The 23,108-nt window shown below is 52.3% G+C and overlaps 5 protein-coding genes across 5 annotated transcripts; 3 read left to right on the top strand and 2 right to left on the bottom strand.

Moving 5' to 3' along the window:
* Nucleotides 1-1,616: 1,616 nt before the first annotated feature.
* PV07_11377 (uncharacterized protein) lies at nt 1,617-4,039 on the bottom strand (the record flags this gene model as incomplete). Its single annotated transcript, XM_016398811.1, has 3 exons — nt 1,617-3,411; nt 3,463-3,586; nt 3,634-4,039. The coding sequence occupies 3 exons, from the start codon at nt 4,037-4,039 to the stop codon at nt 1,617-1,619; spliced, it is 2,325 nt and encodes a 774-aa protein (XP_016243373.1).
* A 1,097-nt stretch (nt 4,040-5,136) lies between these two features.
* Nucleotides 5,137-7,234, top strand: PV07_11376 (uncharacterized protein). The gene is made up of 4 exons (XM_016398810.1): nt 5,137-5,246; nt 5,311-5,585; nt 5,645-5,716; nt 5,776-7,234. Exons 1-4 carry the CDS (start codon nt 5,195-5,197, stop codon nt 6,850-6,852), a joined length of 1,476 nt encoding a protein of 491 aa, XP_016243372.1. The 5' UTR covers nt 5,137-5,194; the 3' UTR covers nt 6,853-7,234.
* On the bottom strand, nt 5,146-9,238 carry PV07_11375 (uncharacterized protein). The gene is made up of 2 exons (XM_016398809.1): nt 8,052-9,238; nt 5,146-7,927 (listed from the first exon to the last, which is right to left on the bottom strand). Exons 1-2 carry the CDS (start codon nt 9,081-9,083, stop codon nt 7,178-7,180), a joined length of 1,782 nt encoding a protein of 593 aa, XP_016243371.1. The 5' UTR covers nt 9,084-9,238; the 3' UTR covers nt 5,146-7,177.
* A 2,715-nt stretch (nt 9,239-11,953) lies between these two features.
* On the top strand, nt 11,954-12,477 carry PV07_11374 (uncharacterized protein; the record flags this gene model as incomplete). The annotated part of the gene is made up of 2 exons (XM_016398808.1): nt 11,954-12,204; nt 12,309-12,477. The coding sequence occupies 2 exons, from the start codon at nt 11,954-11,956 to the stop codon at nt 12,475-12,477; spliced, it is 420 nt and encodes a 139-aa protein (XP_016243370.1).
* Nucleotides 12,478-17,515: 5,038 nt separating this feature from the next.
* PV07_11373 (uncharacterized protein) lies at nt 17,516-22,970 on the top strand. The gene is made up of 8 exons (XM_016398807.1): nt 17,516-17,835; nt 17,885-20,336; nt 20,382-20,704; nt 20,754-21,371; nt 21,427-22,204; nt 22,265-22,522; nt 22,578-22,664; nt 22,763-22,970. The coding sequence occupies exons 1-8, from the start codon at nt 17,603-17,605 to the stop codon at nt 22,946-22,948; spliced, it is 4,935 nt and encodes a 1,644-aa protein (XP_016243369.1). The 5' UTR covers nt 17,516-17,602; the 3' UTR covers nt 22,949-22,970.
* The last annotated feature ends 138 nt before the right edge of the window (nt 22,971-23,108 follow it).

Genomic DNA, 23,108 nt, shown 5'->3' with positions numbered 1-23,108 from the left:
GGTATTTTTGAACCCAAAGGACGACGCCGAAATCTATCGAAAGGAGATCTTTGGCCCAGTCAGCGTTGTCAAGACGTTCGAGACGGAGGAAGAAGTCGTGAAGCTGGCTAACGACACCGAGTTTGGTCTGATGTCGGGAGTCTTCACGCGGGATATCTCGCGTGCTCTACGAGTGTCCTCGGCACTGGAGACTGGTGTCGTCGGCATCAACTGCGTCAGCGTGCAGAGCTTGCAAGCGCCCTTTGGAGGCAAGAAACAGAGCGGCGTTGGGCGGGAATTTGGGGAGTACGCGTTGAGATTGTTCACCGAGCCCAAGACCGTCCTGATTAATATGGCTGCATAGGGGGTCATGTTCGTGCACACCCAGAGCTGTCGCTTCGACGAAGCCAGCTACGAAGCGATAAAGCTGTGTAGTAATGTCGAGGCGATGCCGGAATACATATATACGTCTTCCTTTTATACACTGCTGGAGACTTGTCGAGTATCCCGGATGCCAGCCTTGCCAGGCTTTGCGATTGTTGGCTATACTATGGACATCACCACCGATCTGGGGCGCCGTTCAAACCCTTTATAACCCCTGCTGAAGTCCAGAACACGGACAGTAGAGAAATCATTATCGTCAGAGGAACGCCAGCTCCAGAGACGTCGTCCGGATGCGCGGCTTGCCAGCAGGCCCAGAACACGAACGCCCCCACCCCCATGAGTGTATGGTAAAAGCAGAGGTGAGCGACAGATATCTCGTACACTGTCTCCAAGCCATAAGCGTGGTCTCGCCCGGCGCAATTCAGACCCCAGAGGCTTTTTTTTCTTGGGAATCAGTTTCAGGGCATGATTTTCGGTCAATGGTTCGATGCAGTCATGGAAGGGTGACCACCAGCAAAATCGGGGGCAGGGAAACAACGACATCCGGAATTCGTGCTCTGAGATTGGAGGCATCTCCGCCGGCGGAGTGGGTGAATTGTCATATTCGTAGTCTGGATCATGTGGTATACTGGCTTCGCCTATGATGACTCTATTTCTTCGAAACTTTTTCAACTATTATCGTCTCCTGCTGTTAGTGATTTTCCTCTTTCGATGTTGTTAACGTTCTCTTCGAAGTCTCGCCCCTTACCTTTTTGAAGTGGCAATAGCGAAACTGCCACACAGCAAACCAAAGCCGTAATCGCCCACGTAGGGCTTTATATGCATGGATCAAGTCGACAAAGAAATCGGCATCGTCTATAAGATGGCCGTTGGAATTTTTCTTCCTAACGTCCATTTGCTTAACGTCCACGGTCAGTCTCGTTCCCTGAACGCCAAGGAGGACCAGCAAGCGATCATCGGGTTCAATTGGGACGACACGAATACTCTGCTGATTGGAGGTGGTCGAAGATGGACCCGGATTCCTGGAGGATGTTGGTGTACCTTTAGGGTTCGTACTGGACTCAGTGGAGGTTATGTCCCCCGTAGATGATGGGCAGTTGAAGCAAGGACTCGATTGAGCCCTTAAAGTAGGATCGGGAGAACCCGTTTCGTGAGAGCCTTGCCAAGTCAGGGGAATATAGAGGCTGCCCCAAAGATATAGCAGCTTTTGTTTCATTGAACGCTGTGAGCGTTTGCGATTCAGACACAGGTGATTAGTCTCCAATGGGGGCAGCCGGTGTTGGAGCAAGCATTGGAACTGAAAGGCCACTTTCGGGGATACGTCTTCTGATAGCTCCTTCCCACAGTGCTGACACGGATACGTTAGTAGGCTGTAGAATCTTGACAATAGTAGACCAAATACGACTTACACATATCCACGAGACCCTTACCATACCATGGTCCAGGTTAGTTTTCGGACTGTCTAGAGGCCACCAGTCCCAGGGATGTGTAGATACCTGCTGCAAAGAGCATTTGCATTTGCTAAGCCAGTCCTGATGAATGTAATATGAGAAGTTCACCCGTTCCTTGGGTATTGTCATCAAGATTCGTTTCAACTGGGCGTATCGTGAGGGAATGACAAATAGCTGAAGGTTGGCCAAGAGTCTCTTGAACGCAGGCCCCTTGAGCACGAATTCCTCCATATGAGAGATACGAGGCAATTCATGTAGGGAATATTCGCCTTGGCTTCCGCTTTCATCACCTCCAGAGATATCGGAATAGTTGTCTCCCGGGCTGTTCGGGCTCTCGCTCGTCGTACCATCGTCTAGAGAGGCAATGGGCTCAGAAAAGGCCATATTATTTCTTATCCACGCCTCCACGTCGGCTAGTGATTTCCTGTGAATGGGTCGCGCCGGCTCCGAGTCATCTTCGCTCGACGGATCACATTCGCTGCGTTTCAACCTCCCAACTATGCTCTTAGAGATCCTGTGTCTGGCATTGTGACTCCGGAGTAAATTGGCCGTAGACTTTCTCAAGTTTGAAGTAGCTTCTGCGAAAAGGTCAATGTAAAATGTCTTGAGAAGCCTACTCAAATTTCGCTGTAGCCGAGAGGATTCCATAATGTCCGGAACGCCGTTGAGAATCTTTAATATTTCCTCGTTGATCTTCAGCAGTTTCGTCAAATGCTCTTCAGCGACCATTATTTCAGGAATGTTCAAGACCTCTAGATGCGATCCAATATCCTGTGTGTTTGAGATCTGAGACTCAATCTCGTGAAGCTCTGCGTGATCCGCAGCATGAATTCGCGGCGCGCTCATGATCTGTCCAGGCCGTTCGTTGGCAATACGTGAAGTCTCTTGGACACCGGAGGTATTGGAACTCTCTTCACGCCCATCGTACGGTCTGAGTGAGCCAAAACCTGAATCGGAAAATTCAGTTGTGCCGGGTCGTTGCGGATGCAGTTTCGGTGAGCCAAGCCCCGAATCAGAAATATCGGCAGCGCTCGATAATCGCCATCGCTGTTTTGTTGAATTGAGCGTAGTATCCTCAAACGTTCTTGGAGATATCACCATTGGCATGTGTCGTACATTTGCTACCAATTGTGCTCTTTCAACGTCATATTGTTGCACGGTAAAGTCCGGCCCCAATGTAAAAAGCCTCGATGTCGGTCCATAAGCAGCAATAGCTCTAATCCCCTCGACGGTCGGGATAGCCTCATATGTGACTTCCTTAGTTCGAACATCCCAAGCCCAAATCCTGCCTTCGGAAAATTGAACGATACGGCCGTTTCTAGACCAAGATATCCAATGTCGGCTAGGTGTGTTGCTAGTAGAGCCCCGTACAAGGCGAATAACTCGAGGTGTGTCCGTTATTACTAGTTTGGGTATCGCCCAAACTCTCAGATCTCCATTAGCCGTCTGGCCTGCTAGAATATAGTTGTCGGATTCTGAGCTCGGCCTATGGAATGTGAGGGAGATAACCGTTGATAGCTCGGGGTAAGCTGCTAGAGAATGTAGGACAGCGAATGCCGGTTGTAGTGTTGTCAATAAGATCAAACCATTCTTGTATCTATTGGCCATTAGAGATTAAATCAGAATTTGACTATACTAGACCACCTACCCAATGGCATATCTCTTGCAGTCGTCGAATGGAGCAATAGCGGTTATAGGTTCATATATCGTTGCGGTCGCTATGTGATCACCTGTCCCAGGCTCGAATAGTATTACATGACCTTTCGTATCACCTAATGATGTTAATAAGGTATAGCTAAAAATGATGATTCCAACTTACCAAACACAACCTTTCCATTTCGCATCCACTGCGCGACCTGGAAAGCCTCATACGATACAAACCTAGAAACTTGATCGCCAGTCTCCAAATCCCAGACTATGGCTGTTTGGCCTACATCATAGCTCAAGACTACCCTTCCAGGGTGGCATACGCTGATGTTGTCGACCTCTATCCATCGAACATCTCTCGAGTGCTTTTCAAACCGCCGTTGTATCGCCAAGGTGTAATGGTGCAGACATAAGATGGTCGAGCCCTGCGCGAAGAGAAAAACAGCGTGCGAGGAAGCACATGGTTCGAAAGGAGCGGCTTCAATGGACGGGATTGATCCAGAGGCACTTGGGAGAATTTCCACTTTCGAGTTGTTTGACACGGCCATCGGCTGTGAGGGACCTGGCATTGCAGACATTATGGGCCACTTTTGAGATTCAGCCTTTCACAGTGGCACGGCCTTAACGAAGCCTCTCTGAGTCAGAGCACACCTAGCGCGTCCGAGTTTTAGAACTTGGTGGTGATTCTGGCTGTTCATTCAAAGAGCGATAGGGAGGAAGGATGTCCCCCCCTTCTTTCTTCTGTGAGCGACAGTCGGAGCCTGGCAAACTTGGACGGCGGGCAAGTAGCGGTGTAAGCCCAGGTTAGGCTGGAGGCAGCATTATCCGGCACACCAGACTGGGCCACGCCTAAAGCGTCTCATGGACAAAGCTGCTTTACAGAAGCTTGGATGATTGGGAGTCGCTAACGACAAGAATTAGAGGCTAACCAGTGAGGAGGATTCTCTGCTCTCAGTTGTCTGCCCGGTTGCTGTGGACTGGGGAAAGCAGAGGAACCTTCTGCAGCCTCGTTTTCACCCTTCTTGACGGTCATAACACGTCTCCGGTTCCTCCAACCTTTGCAAAGGGGACAGAGCGCAACGTCATCATCGATTTGGCATCAGCGACCTACTCTGTTCCAGGGACCTTGACCGACAAACTGGCGTCGAGGGATTCGCGACAACAACAATCGGTCGAGAGGTGACGGAAGCAGGCCCTCCGAAGCATGCACGATGCCCAAAACCAAGACCCACGTGTCCAGCCACTCAGGTTATGCAGTGAGAGCCCATCAAGCGGCACTCAGGATTGCACAGCCACAGCTCAAAGCAGGCCCGCTTAAATGGCAGGATGTTCAGGTCTGGAAACGGAACGGGATTGTGGAGACATAAGGTTCGCACAGGGCATATTCTACAGAGGAGATGTTGCTAGATGCAGCCCGAGTCACTCCAGTCGCCTCTCCGCTGATCGATCTCGTACGCATAGACGGACGCCTAGAGCGGCAACGACTACCTCGTGTGGATCGTGGTGACATGCCACGGACTCGGCCAGAACAGTCGAGCCACTCGAGCCAGTCTCGCGGTCGTGGCACCAAGCTGAATGAATTACGTCATATGCCAACTATTCGTGGTCGCTGTTTGCTTGTTTGCTTCCAGCTGCGAAGCAATACAGCCCCGCCTTCCTCACACCATGGTACTGACTCAAGGACTCTGAATACCTAGTTCTAACCGTCAATTAACAGCGCAGTTGCAAGAACCATGTCGGGCCTCGTCGAAAAGCTGACTGCCGAAGGGGGCGGTGAATCCGCAGGTAAGAGCCATATGGAAAGCTGCATTTGGGGGTTTGTGAGGCCGGTGCCCTAAGCTGCAGACAGAGTTCTTGAACGACATCGTCAAGCAGCTGTGGCCCAATATCAACGCCGCGGGCAGCAAGATGGTCAAGGAGATCGTGGAGCCCATGTTCAAGACGATACTGCCGGGGCCCCTGGCCACCCTGCACTTCACCAAGATCGATCTCGGCCCGGTCCCGCTGCGGCTGTCGAACGCGAAGACCACCAAGAGCGAGGAACACGGCATCAAGCTCGACCTGAACGTCGACTGGGTGGGCAAGGCCGACATTGAAATGGACGCAGACATGATCCCTGCCCTCGTGAGTGGCCGGCTTCCGCGACCAAACTAGGGTGACTGTTCCGTTGATTTAAAATCTAGGGCGTCAAAAGCGTGCAGCTTCATGGCAGGCTCTCCATACTGCTATGCCCTCTCACAAATGTCATACCACTGGTACGCAGATCTTCGGCCCACTGCCGCCCTCTCCCCCTCCTATTGACACTCAATGGCAGATCGGAGCCGCCCAGATCTCATTCATCAACCCACCAGTTCTGAAGCTTGATTTCACGGGCGCGGCCAACGTGGCCGATTTCTCCCTCATCGACGACACCGTCCGCAGCGTGATTCTCGGCATCATCAACTCCATGTTCACACTCCCCAACCGATTCCTGGTCAAGCTCGACGCCAACGCCGACTACTTCAAAACGTACCACTACCCACTTGGCATGGTGCGGGTGACCGTGGAGAAGGCGTGGGGCTTTGGAGAGGAGGCCAAGTCGTCCACGCGAAAGTTGTTCAACAAGCTGACTCGTGCCGCTCCTGACTGCTATGCCAAGGTCGACGTGGGCGGGGAGGAGTCGTGGAAGACGGCCACCAGGAACAACACGAACAGGCCGTCGTGGAACGAGACGCACGACTTTGTGGTGAGTGATTTCGACCAGTGCATCAAGGTGGACGTGCTGGACGAAGACGTCAACGGAGATGATGAAGTTGGTCTGGCGGTGACCACCGTCCGCGAGATTCTGGTGGCTGGAGGCAGCCAAGAACTGCCTCTGGTTCACAAAGGCGAGGAAACGGACGGCAGGGTCGCGATCTCGTGCGCATTCTTCAAGTACGTGGCCGACGCCGGGAGCCTCACCGCGTCCGACCACAAGGGCGACGGCCGCCTCTCCGGGATGGCCACCATCCTCGTCGCAAGCGCCTTCGGCATCAAGGGCCCGCGCGAAGACCTGAAGCCGAGCGTGGTCGTGACGTGGGGCACGGCCCACCGATTCCAGACCGCCGTCAAGACCGACGCGCCCGGCACCGACATCAGCAATCCTGCCTTCGACCAGGCGTTCCGACTCCCCATCACCACCGATCTAGTAGGCAGCAGCCCGGACGACTTCCGCATCGCGCTTCTGAACGGCGAGAAGGAGATCGGAGCCGTCGACATCCCGTTTGCGAGTGTGGCGGAGGCGCCCGACAAGACCCTCCAGCAGAAATTCGACGTTGGTGGTGGAGCCTCGGTCAGGGCCAGCATTCGCCTCCGAGGCATTGTCCCGGGAGAGATGCCACAGGGAGCAGCGCTTCCTGATAGACACAAGTGATGAGACGTCCGACAAATGTGGTGGAATTTCATTCCTTAGACCGCACCTCAAATCCCTTCAGATCCATCTTGTCTGTAACAAGGCAGGACTGGTTTTCGTTCCTTCTTCTGAGTGGGATCTGAGTTCGGGCTCTGGGAGGCGAGTCGACAGTGTGGTTCTGCGGCAGAGGAGGGAGAAGACGAGGAATAGTCAGTTGTAATTCTACCTTTTCGGTTCCCTTGCCGTCTCCAAAGGGGGGCGGAGTCAGTGACCGCTCAGGGAGCGTAGGCTCTGCCCTCAAGGGGGCAGCTCCGTTTGTAGGATCATCTCAGACTCTCCTCGCAGCTCAAGATTTCGGGGCTCTACGCAAGGTGGACAACGTAGAACGGACCCATGACCGAATGGGCGCCTTCGCTGTCTCACTTGGCAGGCTGTCTCTGGGCAGCGCTTTGGCAATGACATCGTTCCTCCCTTTGTGTTTGACCTCGAACTTGAGGCTGTAGACTTCGGCCTGTGTAGCGTGGAGCTTGACGGCGGTTTTCTCAAACCGGGCTGCAATCGAGATTGATCCGTCCGCCACACGAAAGGACTCGTGACGGGTCAGCGTGTTGATCACGGGCGCCTGGGCGCTCAGGGCTTCCCAAGACAGCCAGTCTTGATAACTTCGCGCTTGCATGAGCAGAGTCTTCAACGACGCGTCGAAGCTGTCCGTCACGTTCAGCAGCTTGCACGAAGGACCTTGGCCGGTGTACTCGCATAGGACGATAAACTTGAGCTCTGTCTCCTGCACCTGCATTTGAAACCACAATGCCAGAACCAATGAAAACCGGGGATAGGACAACGAATACGTCCTCAAAAAGACGTTGTCGGTCATATCCCACAAACGCTCAGGCGCACTCCACTCAAGCTGAGGAGAATGCAGGTCAGCAGCGTCTGGCACGTGAATTGCCTCTCTCCTCGGGGCGGCCAGGGCATCCGGCAGATTGACGCTGATATCGATGAGGATGTAAAAGTTCTGGAGTTCGGGCCAGTTCCGGTGGGAGTAAAGGGATGGATCAGCAAAGGTTGGAACCACCACGACTTGACCCTCGCGATGCTGCCAGAGAGGAGTTTCCCAATTAGTTTGACGGCCCACACAGTTCGGAAATAAACATCTCTTTAAGGACAGTAGAAGAAAAGAAAACGAAAGGCAAGAGCTCGAGAAGGCGCCGACGACTCACAAAAGTTTCCGACCCGACCTTGCGCAAGCAGATCCCACTCACGGAATCTTCTTCAGTACCTTTGCCGAGGACAAGGAAATACATGACAATCAGATCATGGCGTTCGAGATCTTCGTCATATTCAGCCCCGGGGAGCTTTGGGCGGGCGGCAAACATCAGATTGGACCTGGACGACATCAAGAGGCCCTTGTTGGTGATTGAGAACTCTGGGAAATCCGCGTCGTTGGGGACAATCCATGAACTGTCCTTGAACACGGCTGGCGAATCGGCCAGTACGCCCGAGACCGAGCCGTAGTGCGGCGATGACACGCCCCATGCCAGAATGGTCGGGTCGTTGTTCCGCTTGATGATCTCTTCTTGCAGGCGCCTGAAAGCTTTGGGGCCTTCGCCGTAGATCAACGACATGTTGACGTCGAAGATGCCCAGCAGGCAGTACGCCATGTCTTCGACCCGGGTGGTTTTCCGCTCGGCCGCCCAAGACATCCGCTCAGCCACACTGCAGCTTTCGAGCTTCTTGTCCCCCGACAGGACCGGCCCTGGGATGTTGGCGCCTTCGGATATCGCCTTTGCGAAGTCGAGTTTCGTGCCTCGGTGCCGCCAGTTCTTGTCGTAGAATTCGACGTGTTTTGGCGCTATCAGCTCTTGAAGTGTCCATCCACGAGTCATCCAGCGACACTCCGGGAGCGAGTCATCGCTCGGGCCCAGATCTTCCAGGTAGGCAAGGCACGAGACGGCCCTCCGGTAGTACTGAAACATCGAGTTGATGGACTCGGTGAGTTCCGCACTGCTGGACTTGTCGATACAGCAGGTATCGATCCAGACGTGGCCGACATTTTGATCGGATGCGAGGTGGCAAGCGTGAGTGATTTTCTCGTAGCCCGGTTTGAACACGCGGCTGGGTGAACCCATGTCTTGAAATGAGACTTCATCGTCATTGTTCTCGGCCCAGGTGTGGGAAAGAATCATGTAGGGCGGGACAGTTCCCCCTATAAACTCCTCTAGTTCGAGGCTCTGGGTATTGATGAGCCTCATTTCTCGGCCCTGTGGTGGCCAGTCTCGTGAAGTGATCAGGCTGAAGAGTCAGGGGAGACTGTACAAGCTTCGGACAGTGCCGCGCGGGGCCAGTTGTGCTGTTGCTCGGGACGAAAGGATAGAAGGCAGTCAGCGTCTCGCATCTTGGGGAATGCTGTACATTGAAATGGATTTCAAGATAAATGGAAAGGAAAAAAGGCGATGCGACTTCGCAAATATGGTCATTTCGCCCCCACGCCGGGACGAACTCACACGGCTTGGCAGGGGGACAACGGCGGGGACTTTTGGCATCAAGGGGCTCAGACCCCAAAAGGTCCCTCGAACGTCCCGCGTTTCTCTATGCAGAGGTCCTCCCATTCCTGGCGAACTTGACGGTGTTCATGATGGTCACATCCGGAACACGGGACTCGGTGTGTCAATACCTCAACCTCATCGATGCCTACGGAATTTTAGCCATGTGTGCACCCGTGATCTAGATAAAGCCAGGATTCCCTACGCATCCCTTACTCGGCATCCACCAGCCTGCCCAGGTCGGTGTGATAGGTGCTCAGCATCATATCCCTGGCCTTCTCGAGGCTGAGTCCGTCGATGCGGCCTTGGACCTCCCTCTGACTGCGTCGGACTTGTTCTGCGATCCCGCTCCACTCCATGTCCCTCACTCCACCCGTCTTCTCACCAGTGTGGCTGCCAACACGCGTAGAAACCAGCTTCCCCGCCCTCTTGCGCACGACGCCGTCGACGAGGACGTACTCGATATCCGCGGCCTCGCTGAACCGCACGACCGCCACGACGGGATCATATTCCGCCGCGCTCAACATCCCGATGCTGCCGTGTGCGTCGAAGACGAGCAGATCGGCCCGCTTGCCTGGCGCAATGCTTCCAATGTCCTTGTCCAGGCCGAGACATCGTGCGCCCCGGATGGTCGCCAGGTTGAATACGTCCTCCGACGTGCCGGTAACGTCTCGGGACGGAAACTTCCCATCCGCGAGGATACGGGCGTTCTTCTCAACCCGCGCAAGCTGGAGCAGCATGCGCGCTTGGAGCGGGATGGAAGACGGGTCGTTCGAGTGGCAGTCTACGCCGAGGGACACGTTCGCGCTGCCAGAGTGCTTCAGCGCCGGGTCCAGTGCGACTGGGTAGGACATGCCCATCTGGGCCTCGGTGCCTGGTGTGCTTGAGATTGCGGTGCTGGTAGACGCGAGGAGGGAGAGGTCCTCCTGGGGTAGACCGTTGCAGTGCGAGAGAAGTAGGAAAGGCATACCCGGTGCAGTGTCCGATGGTGGATAGGGCGCGCGGAGGAGTTTGTATGATTGGAATTTGGGAATGGCGGATTGGAGACCTGAAGGATCAAAGGGGGTCAGCCTAGGTGAATAGCGAGGAGGTCTCAAGTTAGCCCATCAGGGATGCTCTGTCGAATCCAAACCACCAGCAAAGCGACCCAGCCTTATCACAGGACTGCAAGTGGCGGAGCCGTGAAGTTCAGCAGAGTCTGCAGCAGCACTCACCCATAAAGGCATTGCAACCAACATGCGTGGTAAGCACCCTTAGTCCGCTTTTCCTCAGCTTTCCAAACATTTCCAAGACCATTCCTTGAGGAAGAAACCAGAAGTCAAACCCCATACCAATCTCGACCGTCGCGGCAGGTCGATTGTGCTTCTGAGCCAGTTCCGCAATCTGCGTCAGTGCCCATTCTGGAAGGAGGTCTTCATCGGGGATGCACTGCGACTCATCCCATTTGGACATGCGCATGGGAATGCTGTATCCGAAGATGCAGCGTATACCTGAGTCTAGGGTTGCGTCCAAAGCCGACGCGGCTGTTTCAGACGGTACACTCAGTCATATATTCCTTTTATCGATGGACTGTCAGCAGGACTACAGGACTCACCATGGGCAGGGGTGTAGGCGCAATGAGCGTGATCCAAGACAGTCGTGGTTCCGGCGTGGATCGCCTCGAGACAGCCCGACAATTGGCCCCAGTACATATCCTCCGGGGTATATGCGTAGGACATCATATTGCCTGTAGTTTGCTGTGGTTAACAGACTCCCACGCGCAGAATGGTTGCCCTTGATTTGGGCGAGTGACTGGGGGATTCGACCCTACCAGTATACATGTATACGACCAATCCTTGCTCCGCATGCCTTCCCTTCAGTTGCGTCTGCCAGAGATGGTGATGCGTGTCCACGAAGCCGGGCGAGACGATTTTCCCCTTGCAGTCTATGATTTCTGTGTCGTTGGTGGGAGGGGAGATGTTGTTTCCAATGTCGGCGATGACACCGTCGCGAACCAGAACGTCGGTGTCCTGCAGGGGAACAACGTTGTCATTGTCGTCGTGTGTGAGCACCGTGCCACCTCGTAAGAGGATTGACGATCGAGGACGTGTCGCGGCCATTCTTGGTCTGGGGGTTCAGCGATCAAGAAGATGTGTGCTTTCAGTTCAGAAGAGTCAGCTCAGTTTATATCAGCAAAGAGATCCAGGTCATGGTCTGTAAAGGAGGAGAAAAGTCTCCGCATCGCCGGACGAATTCTCCATCCCGAGATCAACCATGAAGAGCTGCCTGTGTCGACGACGGATGAATTCTACCCCTCTACCGCGGCGACTTTCGAGGTCATCGTCATACATACTATATCTCGTACCCGCCCCTGCAAATCCATCCCTGTAGCGTCTCCACCGTCAGTCCCATTGATCCCTGCCCCACTGTATGTATGCACACGGGTAGCTATACTCTATCTCATCTGATCTTGTGGACCAATGAATATGTGGTTAGTCAGCCAGCCTTATCGGAGTTAGCGGTCTTGTCGAAAAGTCAGCGAGAAGTGCTGCAATTCAGAACTTCCTCTTGATCACTGTCCATTCTACGGTGTGCTCAACATGGCGGACCCATCTCCCAGCTCACCGCTCAAATCAACCTGCCACTGCGGCGCGATCGAAGTGATTGTCCCTTATCAGCCGAAGGAGATCAACGAATGCCAATGCACTCTCTGTCGTCGCTATGCAGCTGCATGGATCTACTACAAGCCCGAAGAGGTCACCATCAACAAGCACAAAGCTGGCGATGTAAAGAAATACGTCTGGGGGGATCGGGATATCTCCTTCAACTTCTGTGACAACTGTGGCTGCATGTAAGACTTTCCCACCTATGCACGTAATCGTCGCCTCTTTGCGTGAGCTTTCTAAGCCGGAGAGCGAATCTGCCTGATTTCCCAAGCCTGACTGGGGCCCGTAGGTGTTTCTGGTATCCCGAGCGAAGCAGCATGGACGAGATTGGCGTCAACAGCCGCAATATGGATCCCGAGGATCTCAGATATGTGACGCGGAAAATCAGCTTCGACGTCGTCGGCGCGCCGCTCAGGGATCAGGCTACGGCTCATCCACAGGACAGGGCGCGTTACTGAAGAATCTCTCCTTCGAACACGAGAAGGGTGTATTCGAAGCCCACTATATCTACGTACCAGTCTTGTGCAACATCATCTCGCTTTGCTCCAAGCCTCATCGTTCGGCGTGATGACAAAATACTTTCGCTGTCCGGTCCGCCACCACGACTCTCTGCGTGGGTTCAACATGCTGCTCCTCCTCGAGGCCACAAAGACAATGATACACAATATGAGAATGGAAAATAGTATTCCCGTAGTGAACCATTCAAAGTCCGACCAAAAGCTGCTCTTCTCTGACTAGACGCGCGGCTTTATCCGTCTAGGTACTGAAGTCTATAGTCTAATGGAAGTTCAAGCTCCTGGTATTCGTCACGAGAGACAAGTATTTCCCTTGAGCGTATTCAGAGTCGTAGGGCGTCGTCGAGTTCCTCCCGATCAATGTGGGCTTGAATGTGATTCGCCAGAGGCAGCGGCCAGCATCCTTCATCTCGAGAGACCTACTTTAGTCTTTTCACGTTTTTCTCTTACTTCCACCGGTCTTTCGTTACCACAAAGGGAAAGGATAAGACATTAAGGTAACGCTCATCATTGAGCTTTCCACGCGGAATTCCTCCCCCTAATTTCTGGAATACCAGAGAGCCATACCGAATTCATCTCTGCAGCTCCTCAGCGGTGTATAGAACTCGTGATTCTATCGAATTCCATCTGAGACAGCCTGAGTGATACTTTTCCACATATGGTCCTGAATGTCGAGCTTCCCATCACGGGCAAACGCACTTTCGAGGTCCTGAGGCTCGCGTGCACGATTTCGACATCCTTCGGAAATACAGCTAGTTGCCGCGCTATCCGGGGCGTGGGTAACATGGCCACTTCTGCACCTGCTATTCGCTGCATGAGCAGACACGCAGCCCAAATCCCACTCCCCCGCCGCGGCTCAGCCTCCAGATATCCACGACGAGAACGAGCTTTCGCAATTGTGTCTGATAGTATACGGTGTCATTTTTGAAATTCTATGGCCTTTTATTGCAACGACGAGATGAGTACTACAGACGACGCGCTCTGTGATTTTTGCAAAACGATAGATCTTCGCAGCATTGTCCGTCAGAGTTGTGAAGAACTTTTCGAAGATGAAAAGCCACGGTTTATAGCGACACTGCCAGACAACGTCGACGAATTAGCACGGAACGGGTGCGCCCTGTGTCGAGTGTTTGCTGTCGCGAAAGAAAAAGTGCAGAGGCGGAAAACGTTTCTACAGGAAGAAGCTCGCCTTGGGTTCATGTCTTTTTTATGGAGCATTCAAAAGTCCTCAAATAGAAACAAACCTGGCGGCGAGTATTTACCCAACCTCGACTTCATTTGCATGACCATCGACAATGCCCCAGACTGGTATTACCAAGAATCTATCAAATGGGGTATCGGTTGGGTCTTCTGTTCTGAGGTCAGCTCGGACAGAAACCAAGTGTTCCAACCCAAGCTCATCCCGGCTATGTTTGACCCGAAGGCTGCTGTTAGTTGGCTTAAGGTTTGCGAGATAACGCATAGTGATACCTGCAAGGCTCGAGATATCCCGGCGGGGATGAAGGTCATTGATGTGAAATCGCGGGTTGTTGTCGATGCCCCTGACGGTTGCGTTTACACTACCCTCAGTTATGTTTGGGGAAGCGATGGCGCAGCGAACTCTGGGGACACCCGAGACTGGGCTGCAGACCTCCAATCACCTCAGCTTGTTCCAAACACGATCCTTGACGCAATCACTGTCACTAGGCAGCTGAACATACCTTACCTTTGGGTTGACAGATATTGCATTGATCAAAAATCTCCCGAAAGAAAGGCCGAGCAAATCCGTCAAATGTCATCCATATTCGGTGGAGCGTCATTGACTATAATAGCTGCTGCTGGGGAGGACGCCAGTTTCGGGTTACCCGGGGTGGGATCGACGCCACGCCGAGTTCAGCCAGTGGCCAGAATTGGCGGGATTCAAGTCTGGTATGGAATGGCATTCGTCGACCAAGTTATTGCAGAATCCAAATGGAACACGCGAGGCTGGACATGTCAAGAAGCATTGCTATCGCGCCGATGTCTAGTTTTCACCGAGGACCAAGTCTATTTCGAATGTCGATGTATGCAACGATCTGAAGTTATCGAAGTGCAGGGCGAGTTTGATTTGGCTGATGTGGCGAACCACATGTATGACAGTATCATTTCAAGGGATCCGGAGACCAAGTTCGACGTGGACTATTATTGCGAAATCATAAAAAAATATAGTAAACGACACCTTGGCCGCGACGAGGACGCTTTCAACGCTTTCGCAGGGATTGCAGCACGCCTCGCAGATTCTGGTGTGTACCAGATCTTAGGTCTTCCATTCGAAGATGCACCGGAAGATCCTGACAGGCTCCATCACTCTTTTACGCATAGCCTTTTGTTTCGCTACTACGGTGATAAAACTCGACGACGATCCATGTTCCCTTCATGGTCATGGTTGGGATGGGCCGGTCAAACACTCTGGGGTGATGTCAGAGGCTCGTCGCACATAAAGGTTGCGTTCGGCTTCAACTCCGGAGAGCTCGTGACCCTGGATTCTCTATTCCGTGAAGTCAAGACTCAGAAAATACTGAAAGCCCAACCCAAATACCTCAGCATTAGCGGCTTTGTCCCCGCCACGAATCACGTTCTCCCAGACGTGATGACGTTGCCGGGTTGGCGAATTGCAGGACGGCTGGCATACCTCTCGATATCTGAGGTGCTGGAAGATGATATTATCGCTGAGCGATTTGAGAATCAACATTGGGAACTCATCCTAGTAAAATCAGCTCCTGGTCAAGTGAAATATGATAAATTCTTGATAGTCGAACATCGGGAAGGCAGCGTCTTCCGCGTTGGTGTGGCAGAGGTCTACCGATTCTCTGAAGTACAAGCAGAAGAATCTGAGCCTAAAGGCAGCGACTTGCAAGGAGACCTACAATCCAGGCGGTACACTGAGCTGTGTTTGGCCGCGGAAGCACATGGCATTCCGCCCCTTCCTCAGCGTCTCTTCAAGCACATGCCGGACATGGAGATCCGCGAGATTCTGATCTCTTGAAGTCACGTCCGAGTCCCGTGCGAGGAAGGAAACTTCGCAATCGAGAGCATTTCAGGGTACGAGACGGAGTACCGGCATTCTTCCAGGGGTCGTGTAAGCAGTCGAGGGACCATCGCGCCTGTGCCAAAATTGTAACCCCTTGCAGCCCGCAACACTGATGTGCAAGACAATGGCTCATGTCATACCTTCTAAGGTACCTATCTCTACGCAACGAACCAACTTATATCATACTCCTAATAATCACCCTGCTTCTATACACTTGACAGGCCTTTCCCAACTCTCCTTGGCCTCTATGACAACAATCAATCGACTATGCTTATGCAAACTGGAGTATCGGCCGAGACCTTAGATGTCTCGATGCTAGCTGAGAGGCAATCGTAGCCGATCACAAGGCGCTATATTGGGCTTCAAGTGTATTTACTTAGGAGCGCTTAAAGCAGCCTCCGCTCAACCTCGAAGATCAATCCATCTACGACAACTAGGTTTTTCGTTCCCGAGTCATCTGCATACTCGTGGGTACCTCGTACTTAGTTCTGTGGAGTACGAGTCGGGAACCAACAAGCTGCGTCCAGTGCCAAACCACGCATATAACTCGTCCTCCTAGGCTTTCACCACAACGGCGACCAAGTTCACAATCTCAACCCCCTCGCTCCAAATTCCTACCGGGCTAGCAAGCGGCACCTCCGAAGCTCAAACTCAACCCTTCTGTCAGGATAGTGCCTCGATTCCCTTCCTTGCGGCAAAAAGACGGAATATCTCGCCAATCCTAGGCGAATATTAGGCACTATAGTAGATAAAGGTCTCTATCAGTCGTGACATTAAGCCTTAAAAATGAGCATTTGGCCGGGCATCGCAAAGCATTTGGCCGAGCAAACGTACCATGCCCCAATATGGTCTCTTGCGTGCGGTCATCCGTGCGGAGCATAAAGAGTATGCAGATATTGACAAGTGATTTCATGGGACATTGCAGGCCTTTTACAGTGTTCTCTCGTTGAAGGCAAGAAATATACGACTCCTAAAGTGCTCAGGCGCGATATTTATCCATCATCGATGAGCTCCGCTCCAGCTCTTCGTGGCGGCGCATTCCAACCGCCCCAGAACTTCTCTCCGCAGCGTCTCGAAGATGGCGCGGCCCATCAAGTCATATAGCCGTTGAACTTCCCGTCACCTCTGCATCCAGGTTTTTGCAAACAGTCTTCTGTGAATCTACACGACCACTGGCGCCCTGGAACACAACCTACTCCACCAGAGCGAAGTGTAGTAGCTGGAGTCTGGAGAAAGGCACGCTTTCCGATGCTGGCCAAAAGCAGGCACATCTTCCTCCTGCAATTTGCCAGTTACACATTATTAAAGGCCACCTGCATCACCGCCTTTGAGTATTGCGCTGAGTACGCAGTCCTCGCAAGCATCGCAACATGCTGTTGACACGATGTTCCCCCGTCAGTGAACGGCGCTTAATGTACTGCTAAAACAGCTAATGCACACTACTGCAGGGTTCGCCATGTGTGAAACAGCCCCCAACGCCGTCGGCATGAACGGCTCAGCTTCCTCGCGACGGCATCTACAGGCGCCAGACGAAAGTTCCGTTTGGTTGCCGATAGACCCAAACTACCTAGACATCAATACATGTCCTCATCCCCAGCATCGACATATACTGCATCTCAGCTCATAAAAGTTGGATCATAAAAGACACGAGGTCAAAGTCCCAGAAAACAAAAACCGTGACCGTCTGGAGGAGACATTGAATTGTCCTATTGCCAGGGTGCTATGTAAACAGCATTTGCCACCCTGGCAAGGCCGGTTTCGCTACGCGACATGACATGGCGTGCAACATCTTTGCTACTTTAACTGCTTGGAATGCTGCCTTGCTATCTGCCTTGCTATCTGCCCCGATGTACATCAGCAGCCCCTTTGGCAACTGGCGGCTAATTTTAGCCCCAGCGCTCTGCCTCTTTGATCAGTTCCGCTATCTTCTTTGCATCTTCGATTCGCATTTGAGAGCCTGCTTGCCGCCAACTGACTGCTTCCAACTCTGTCAACGAGAACGTCCACCTCGCTCCCAACATGATCGACCCAGAGCTTTCAGAATTCTACGAGAAGTTGTATGACAGGCCATTGAGTGAGCCGAAAGACGAACAGGATGTTAAGAATATCCTCACTTGCATTAGAGCTGGGCACGGAGACCTCGATGATGAAGATGATGATCAACTGCGGAAAGCGGGCTCGGAAATCTTCCGGAAGAAGATTACTATGATGGCAAGCAAGTCACGCAAGGTGTTGGCTCAATTCACCAAGATGTGGGTATAGTTTCAGACTGGGAGGAGTCTTTCTCATGGTCACTTTTAGGATCTCCAACCAGCTTTATGACGACCCATTTCGGTTCTTCTATGAACTCCTCCAGAATGCGGATGACGCCCGGTACCTCCGGTGTGGCGATACACCCACCATTTGTTTTACCATCTCTCAAAGAGAGCTCATTGTCGACCTCAACGAAGACGGCTTCTCCTTGTCGGATGTGCTAGCAATTTGTAGCACTGGTCAAAGTTCTAAGACACATGATCAAAACTCTACTGGAGAAAAGGGATTTGGTTTCAAATCTGTCTTTGGAGTGGCAGACCAAGTGCACATTACCTCGGGATTGTGGTCTTTTCGCTTCAGGCATCAACGGGAGGAGGATGGAATCGGCATGATTCAGCCCTTCTGGGAGCCTGGCGAGCAACTGCCAGAGAATGTTCGCACCAGATTCCGCCTTCAACTTTCGTTCTGCGAAAATGACGGACTGGAAACTCTTTGCGCCCAGATGAGATCTTTGCACCCAAGTATTATCTTTGCTTTGCGCAAAATCAAGAAGCTTTCCGTGTGCTTCGACATTCCTGGAGCCGAAAATGGGACGGTCTCTTTCGAAAAGTCTGTCGATGTGGACCGAAACATTATGACGATCGTTTCACGAGAGGCTGCGAAAGCCACGGAATACTTCTACCGAATCCTCGACGGCCAAGCGACGGACATGCCCCGAAACATCGAACGCACCCAGACTACCTCTAATATCAGAATTGGTCTCCCAATCTCGGCTCCAAATGATGGCTCCCCGCTCCTTCATGAAGAAGGTCAATTTGTCTTTGCATTTCTGCCTATTGTGCAGATAAAAGAGCTACCTTTTTTGGTACACGCAGACTTCATCCTGACTGGCAGTAGGCAAGCCATTTCGGACAACTCCTGGAACAAAGCGTTAAGGAACAAGATTGCGGTCCTATTCTGCACGCTCGCAAAGAGATTGGTTCTTGAAAAAAGAATGCTGTCTTATGAGTGGCTTGCCTATATTCCACTTAGACCCATGGTTGGATTTTTGCAGCCTCTATCGGCTTCAATACGGCAGATATTGAAGGAGGAAGAGTCGTTCTTCTCGATGGATGGTTCCTTACACAAGCCGAGCCGACTCCGCATACTGACATCCGATTTCACCCATCAGTCTGAAGCCCTCATGTCAGATTCCAGACAAGCCTGGGCCTTTTTATCAAAAGAATACAAAACATCCAATCATGCTGCGTTGCTTGACCTTGGCACTTCAAGGCTGAACTTCAACGACGCTTTCGACCTGATTGAAGATGACCTCCAAAGTAATGACTCGCGTTTACGCTCTCGGCCACTACATGATGCCTGGCATGACACATTCACGACATTCATCAACAAAGGGCTAGCCCTCGGCAATGTAGGCTACAGGAAAAGGATTCATGATATGCCTATCATCCCTGTCAGGGTTGGTGGAGCGCTGGAATGGCACCGCGCCGGTCCAAACATCTTCTTCCCCCACGTGGTCAACGAAGGCACTGGTCCTGAATGTATCCTCCTCGAGATGCCCACTGACGTTGATCTTGTCGTCCTTCAACCAGAAGCAGCTACAGCGCCCAAACGACATGAGACGTATCTAGCCCTAGGAGTCCGACAGGCCTCTTCTGTCAAGATCTGCACTGCTATCACCGAAAGAATGACAAAGTCTGGGACTAGGTATATCTCTGACTTACTGCGTTCGTTGGAACTCTTGTTTTGGTTTTCGTACCCTTTGAATGTTCGAGACGAGCTCAAGGCCTCGACTTCTGGAGGGATCTATGGATCAACAAAATTGTTGTTTATGCGTTCACGTGAGCAATACCACGCAGAGTGTCTGGTACGCCTCGATGAAAATCCAAACTATGGCGAGCACTTTTTGAACCAAATTTATCAGTCTTCCAAGGTCGCAACTAGATCCCGTGGCGGTAAGACCTGGGAGCAGTGGCTGGTTGAAATTGCCGGTGTACGTTGGTATCCACCTCTTCAAGATCCCTCAAGTCGCGAGAAGTTACACTGGATACTTGATGTCGTTCACGGCCGGGATTCAATTCTGTTCTTATCTGTGATCCAAACTTATTGGGCGCAAGAGTACAGCGGTACGTGTCGGTTCAACTCAAAACTGGACGAAGTGCTCCGGAAGCGCCATGTGCTTTGTAAACACGGTGGGACTGAAGAGCTTTCCAAAAGCTGGTTTCCAACTCGAGACATTCTGTCCGTGGCGCGGAAATATGGCGTGGAAAACCGACTCCCAATACTGTCATTACCTGATCCTCAGGAACATTTGATCTCCGAATGGCCAGCCTTAAGAGACTTGGGTGTACGTTACAGCCTTGACTTGTGGTTTTATCGCCGAGCGATTTCACTACTCTCTGCCACAGGGCAGCCACCGACAGTCGGGCCAATGAAGCTGGGACAGCTTTACAAAGAGATGGCTAATCTAGCAACTCTAGAGGATCGAAAGACTATTCAGGTTCGTGGGGAGTTATTGACTGAAACCCTGGCTGACAACCACTAGGACGATTTCAAGAACCACCCTCTTATTTGGGATCCCACCGGTAATGTGTGGCGGACCATCGATCAATGTGTATGGGAAAGCCACATTGTCCTCCATCGCAAGTTCGTGATAACTTCGGCATATGAGAAGGACACGGTCTCCGGCCTATTCGAAACCCATCTCCAAGTCCCAAGCGTATCGGTGGAATGCTTGATCGAGGAGCTTGAGTATTTGAGGGACTCACATGGGCATGAGACTAATGAGGAGTTGCAAACCACTGTTTCAAAAGTGTATAACCATCTCGCTCACATGAGTGCCACTCTGGAGCAGGGGCAGACCATCAGGTTGGTCGACTTCACGGTGAGATGGATGCGCGCATGCTGACAGTTGCAGGCGTTCATTCAAGGAAAAGAATCTGATCTATAATCCTCGCAACAATGACTGGCTGCAATCGAAATTTTGCGTTTGGCATTCCACCATGGATATCAGCAACCACGTTCCAATTGCCGCCACGTATTCAGAGTTACAAGAGTTCTTTGTAGGAGTCCTTGGGGTCCAGACAGTCACTCTAACGTTTATGATGAAACAGCTCGCCACAGCTGCTAAGAGTAACACAAAGACGGTCGACGGCATCCAAAAGCTTATGCTGGCTGTTTCGGAATTGCTGGATAGGGGCAGTAATGGATCGCAATTCAGGAGCAGCATGGAAGTACTCGACGAATGCGCCTACTTACCTTGTAGATCCATCTCCGGGGCTACCGAATTCCGTTCGAAGTCACAAACATTCTTCATTGTTGACGACGAAATGTACGCTCGTGCGTTTAAAGACAAGCTGGTTATGCTTGACTTCACCTATGAGCAGGTGAACTCGTTGCACGATCTGATTCGTCTTCTGGGTCTGGACAACCACTACCTCGCACGACATGTGCAATTGAAGACCTCGGCGCTTGTTTCGACGCCGAGCTATACCCTCATGGCTCGGTTTCATGAATGTGCCTATCCTATTTCATGGTAATAACCCCGAGTTTCTCGTGGTTGGAACAGGAGCTGATCATGCTTGCTGCAGTTGCGCCATAGCGCACCGCAGTGCACTCTTCTCGAACCAGAGCAGACTCCTATATGACGCCCTGGCAAATGCGGTCATTCACACCTCCTCTGAGATGTTGACCTGCCTTGTCGTCACGCAAGACGGACAACCAGTCGAGGTCCCCACCTCCAGGCCTTCTCTCGTCTCAAACTACGAACACAATAGGCTTGAAATCACGCTTCCCGCCGAAGAAAGAGCAACTAGGCAGTGCATGCGCTGGCAACTCCCAGGCTATATCGCGTCGGAGCTCCTCGACATCTTTGACTCTAGGGCGGAGAAGCAAATATATCGAATTATCAATGAGCTGGACACCGGCACAGACGACATCCTCCTTGAGGAGGGTATCTCACGAGTGTCATGGCTGCCAGAAACCTGCCGTCCAGCACCTATACCAGTACCTGCACCAGCACCTATAGCCTCGCAGACCTCAGACTTGGCTGATGACGAACCAAACGTTGTCGTGAGCCCTATTCACGGGAGCCACCGACAGCCATATCGAGCTCTACCGGTAGAGATCCAGCATGAGATCGATGCTCCGGATTACTGGAAGGTGATCGAGCATGTCCACAGACAAGCGTCGAAAAGCGGAAACACGCTTCATCGGCGCAATGACGAGGCTGGTAGCTTTGACGACTTGGCCGCAGATTTGGCCGGTCTTGTGCTTGACCACCCGGTTCTCGACCCTAACGACTGTCCAAACCTGTTTGGTAATGATTGGCTCAGCAATTTCCGATTGGGCGCGGCCGGTGAGCTCTTTGTGAGTTCAACATCTCCTCCCTTTGAAGGTACAACATGGTCGTTAACCTTAAATATACAGGTGTACGAAATGCTCAAACACATGCTGGGCGATGAGTTCGGACTGCAGAATTGGCAGAGCAACATCAGATACCTTGTGCAAGCACACGAATCCTACCGACACGTAACCCGGCGCAGTGGACCAGAGACGGCGGATATTGTGTTCTGCCACCAGGGCAAGAGTGTCGAATTTCAATTCTTAGACTCGTGGACCACGGTGAGCGATGTATTCCAGGACTGGTATCCTCCGTGGTACCGAGATTCAGACAACCTGTCACAGGTAATGTTAATCCAAACGCGTGCCCTCTTGATGTCTTTACGCTGACAGGCTCAAGACACCGCTGGAATGGCTCTTCGAGGTCAAGACCACCCTCGGACCATGTGAGACTGAGTTCTATATGAGCCCGAATCAATATGACTTGGTGAGTCCAATCCTCATGAAATGCCGCTGCAAGCACATGACACGTGCTGTCAACGGTGATCGCCTCCCAAGAAATCGGGGCTGACCGCGGTCCTACAGATGAGAGAACTTGGAACCCAAGAGGAAAGCGAGAGGACGAGGGTCTACTGTATCGTCCGCGTGTACAACCTGCTCAGCGACAAAATCGGCGTCAGAATCTATATCGATCCCTGGCGTTTCAGGGAGGGACGACTGGAATTCGGTACGACAGACAAGTGGAAAGTGAAGCCGGTGGATTGGAGATGATGGGTTTCCTCTGTCTAGGCCGACGTGTAGTAATTTCCATCATTCAACGATATGCTGTGTCTGTCCGGAATGACTCGCCGATGTTCAATACCATCTCCGCCAGAAACGCACCAAGCAGTCCGAGTGCATTAGAGGGGGACCCCGGTTTGGATTCCCCCAG

This window comes from Cladophialophora immunda (assembly GCF_000835495.1).
Source record: "Cladophialophora immunda strain CBS 83496 unplaced genomic scaffold supercont1.7, whole genome shotgun sequence".
NCBI lineage: Eukaryota > Fungi > Ascomycota > Eurotiomycetes > Chaetothyriales > Herpotrichiellaceae > Cladophialophora > Cladophialophora immunda.
The sequence above is the reverse complement of the archived record's forward strand: the minus strand, read 5'-3'. Positions and strand labels throughout refer to the sequence as shown.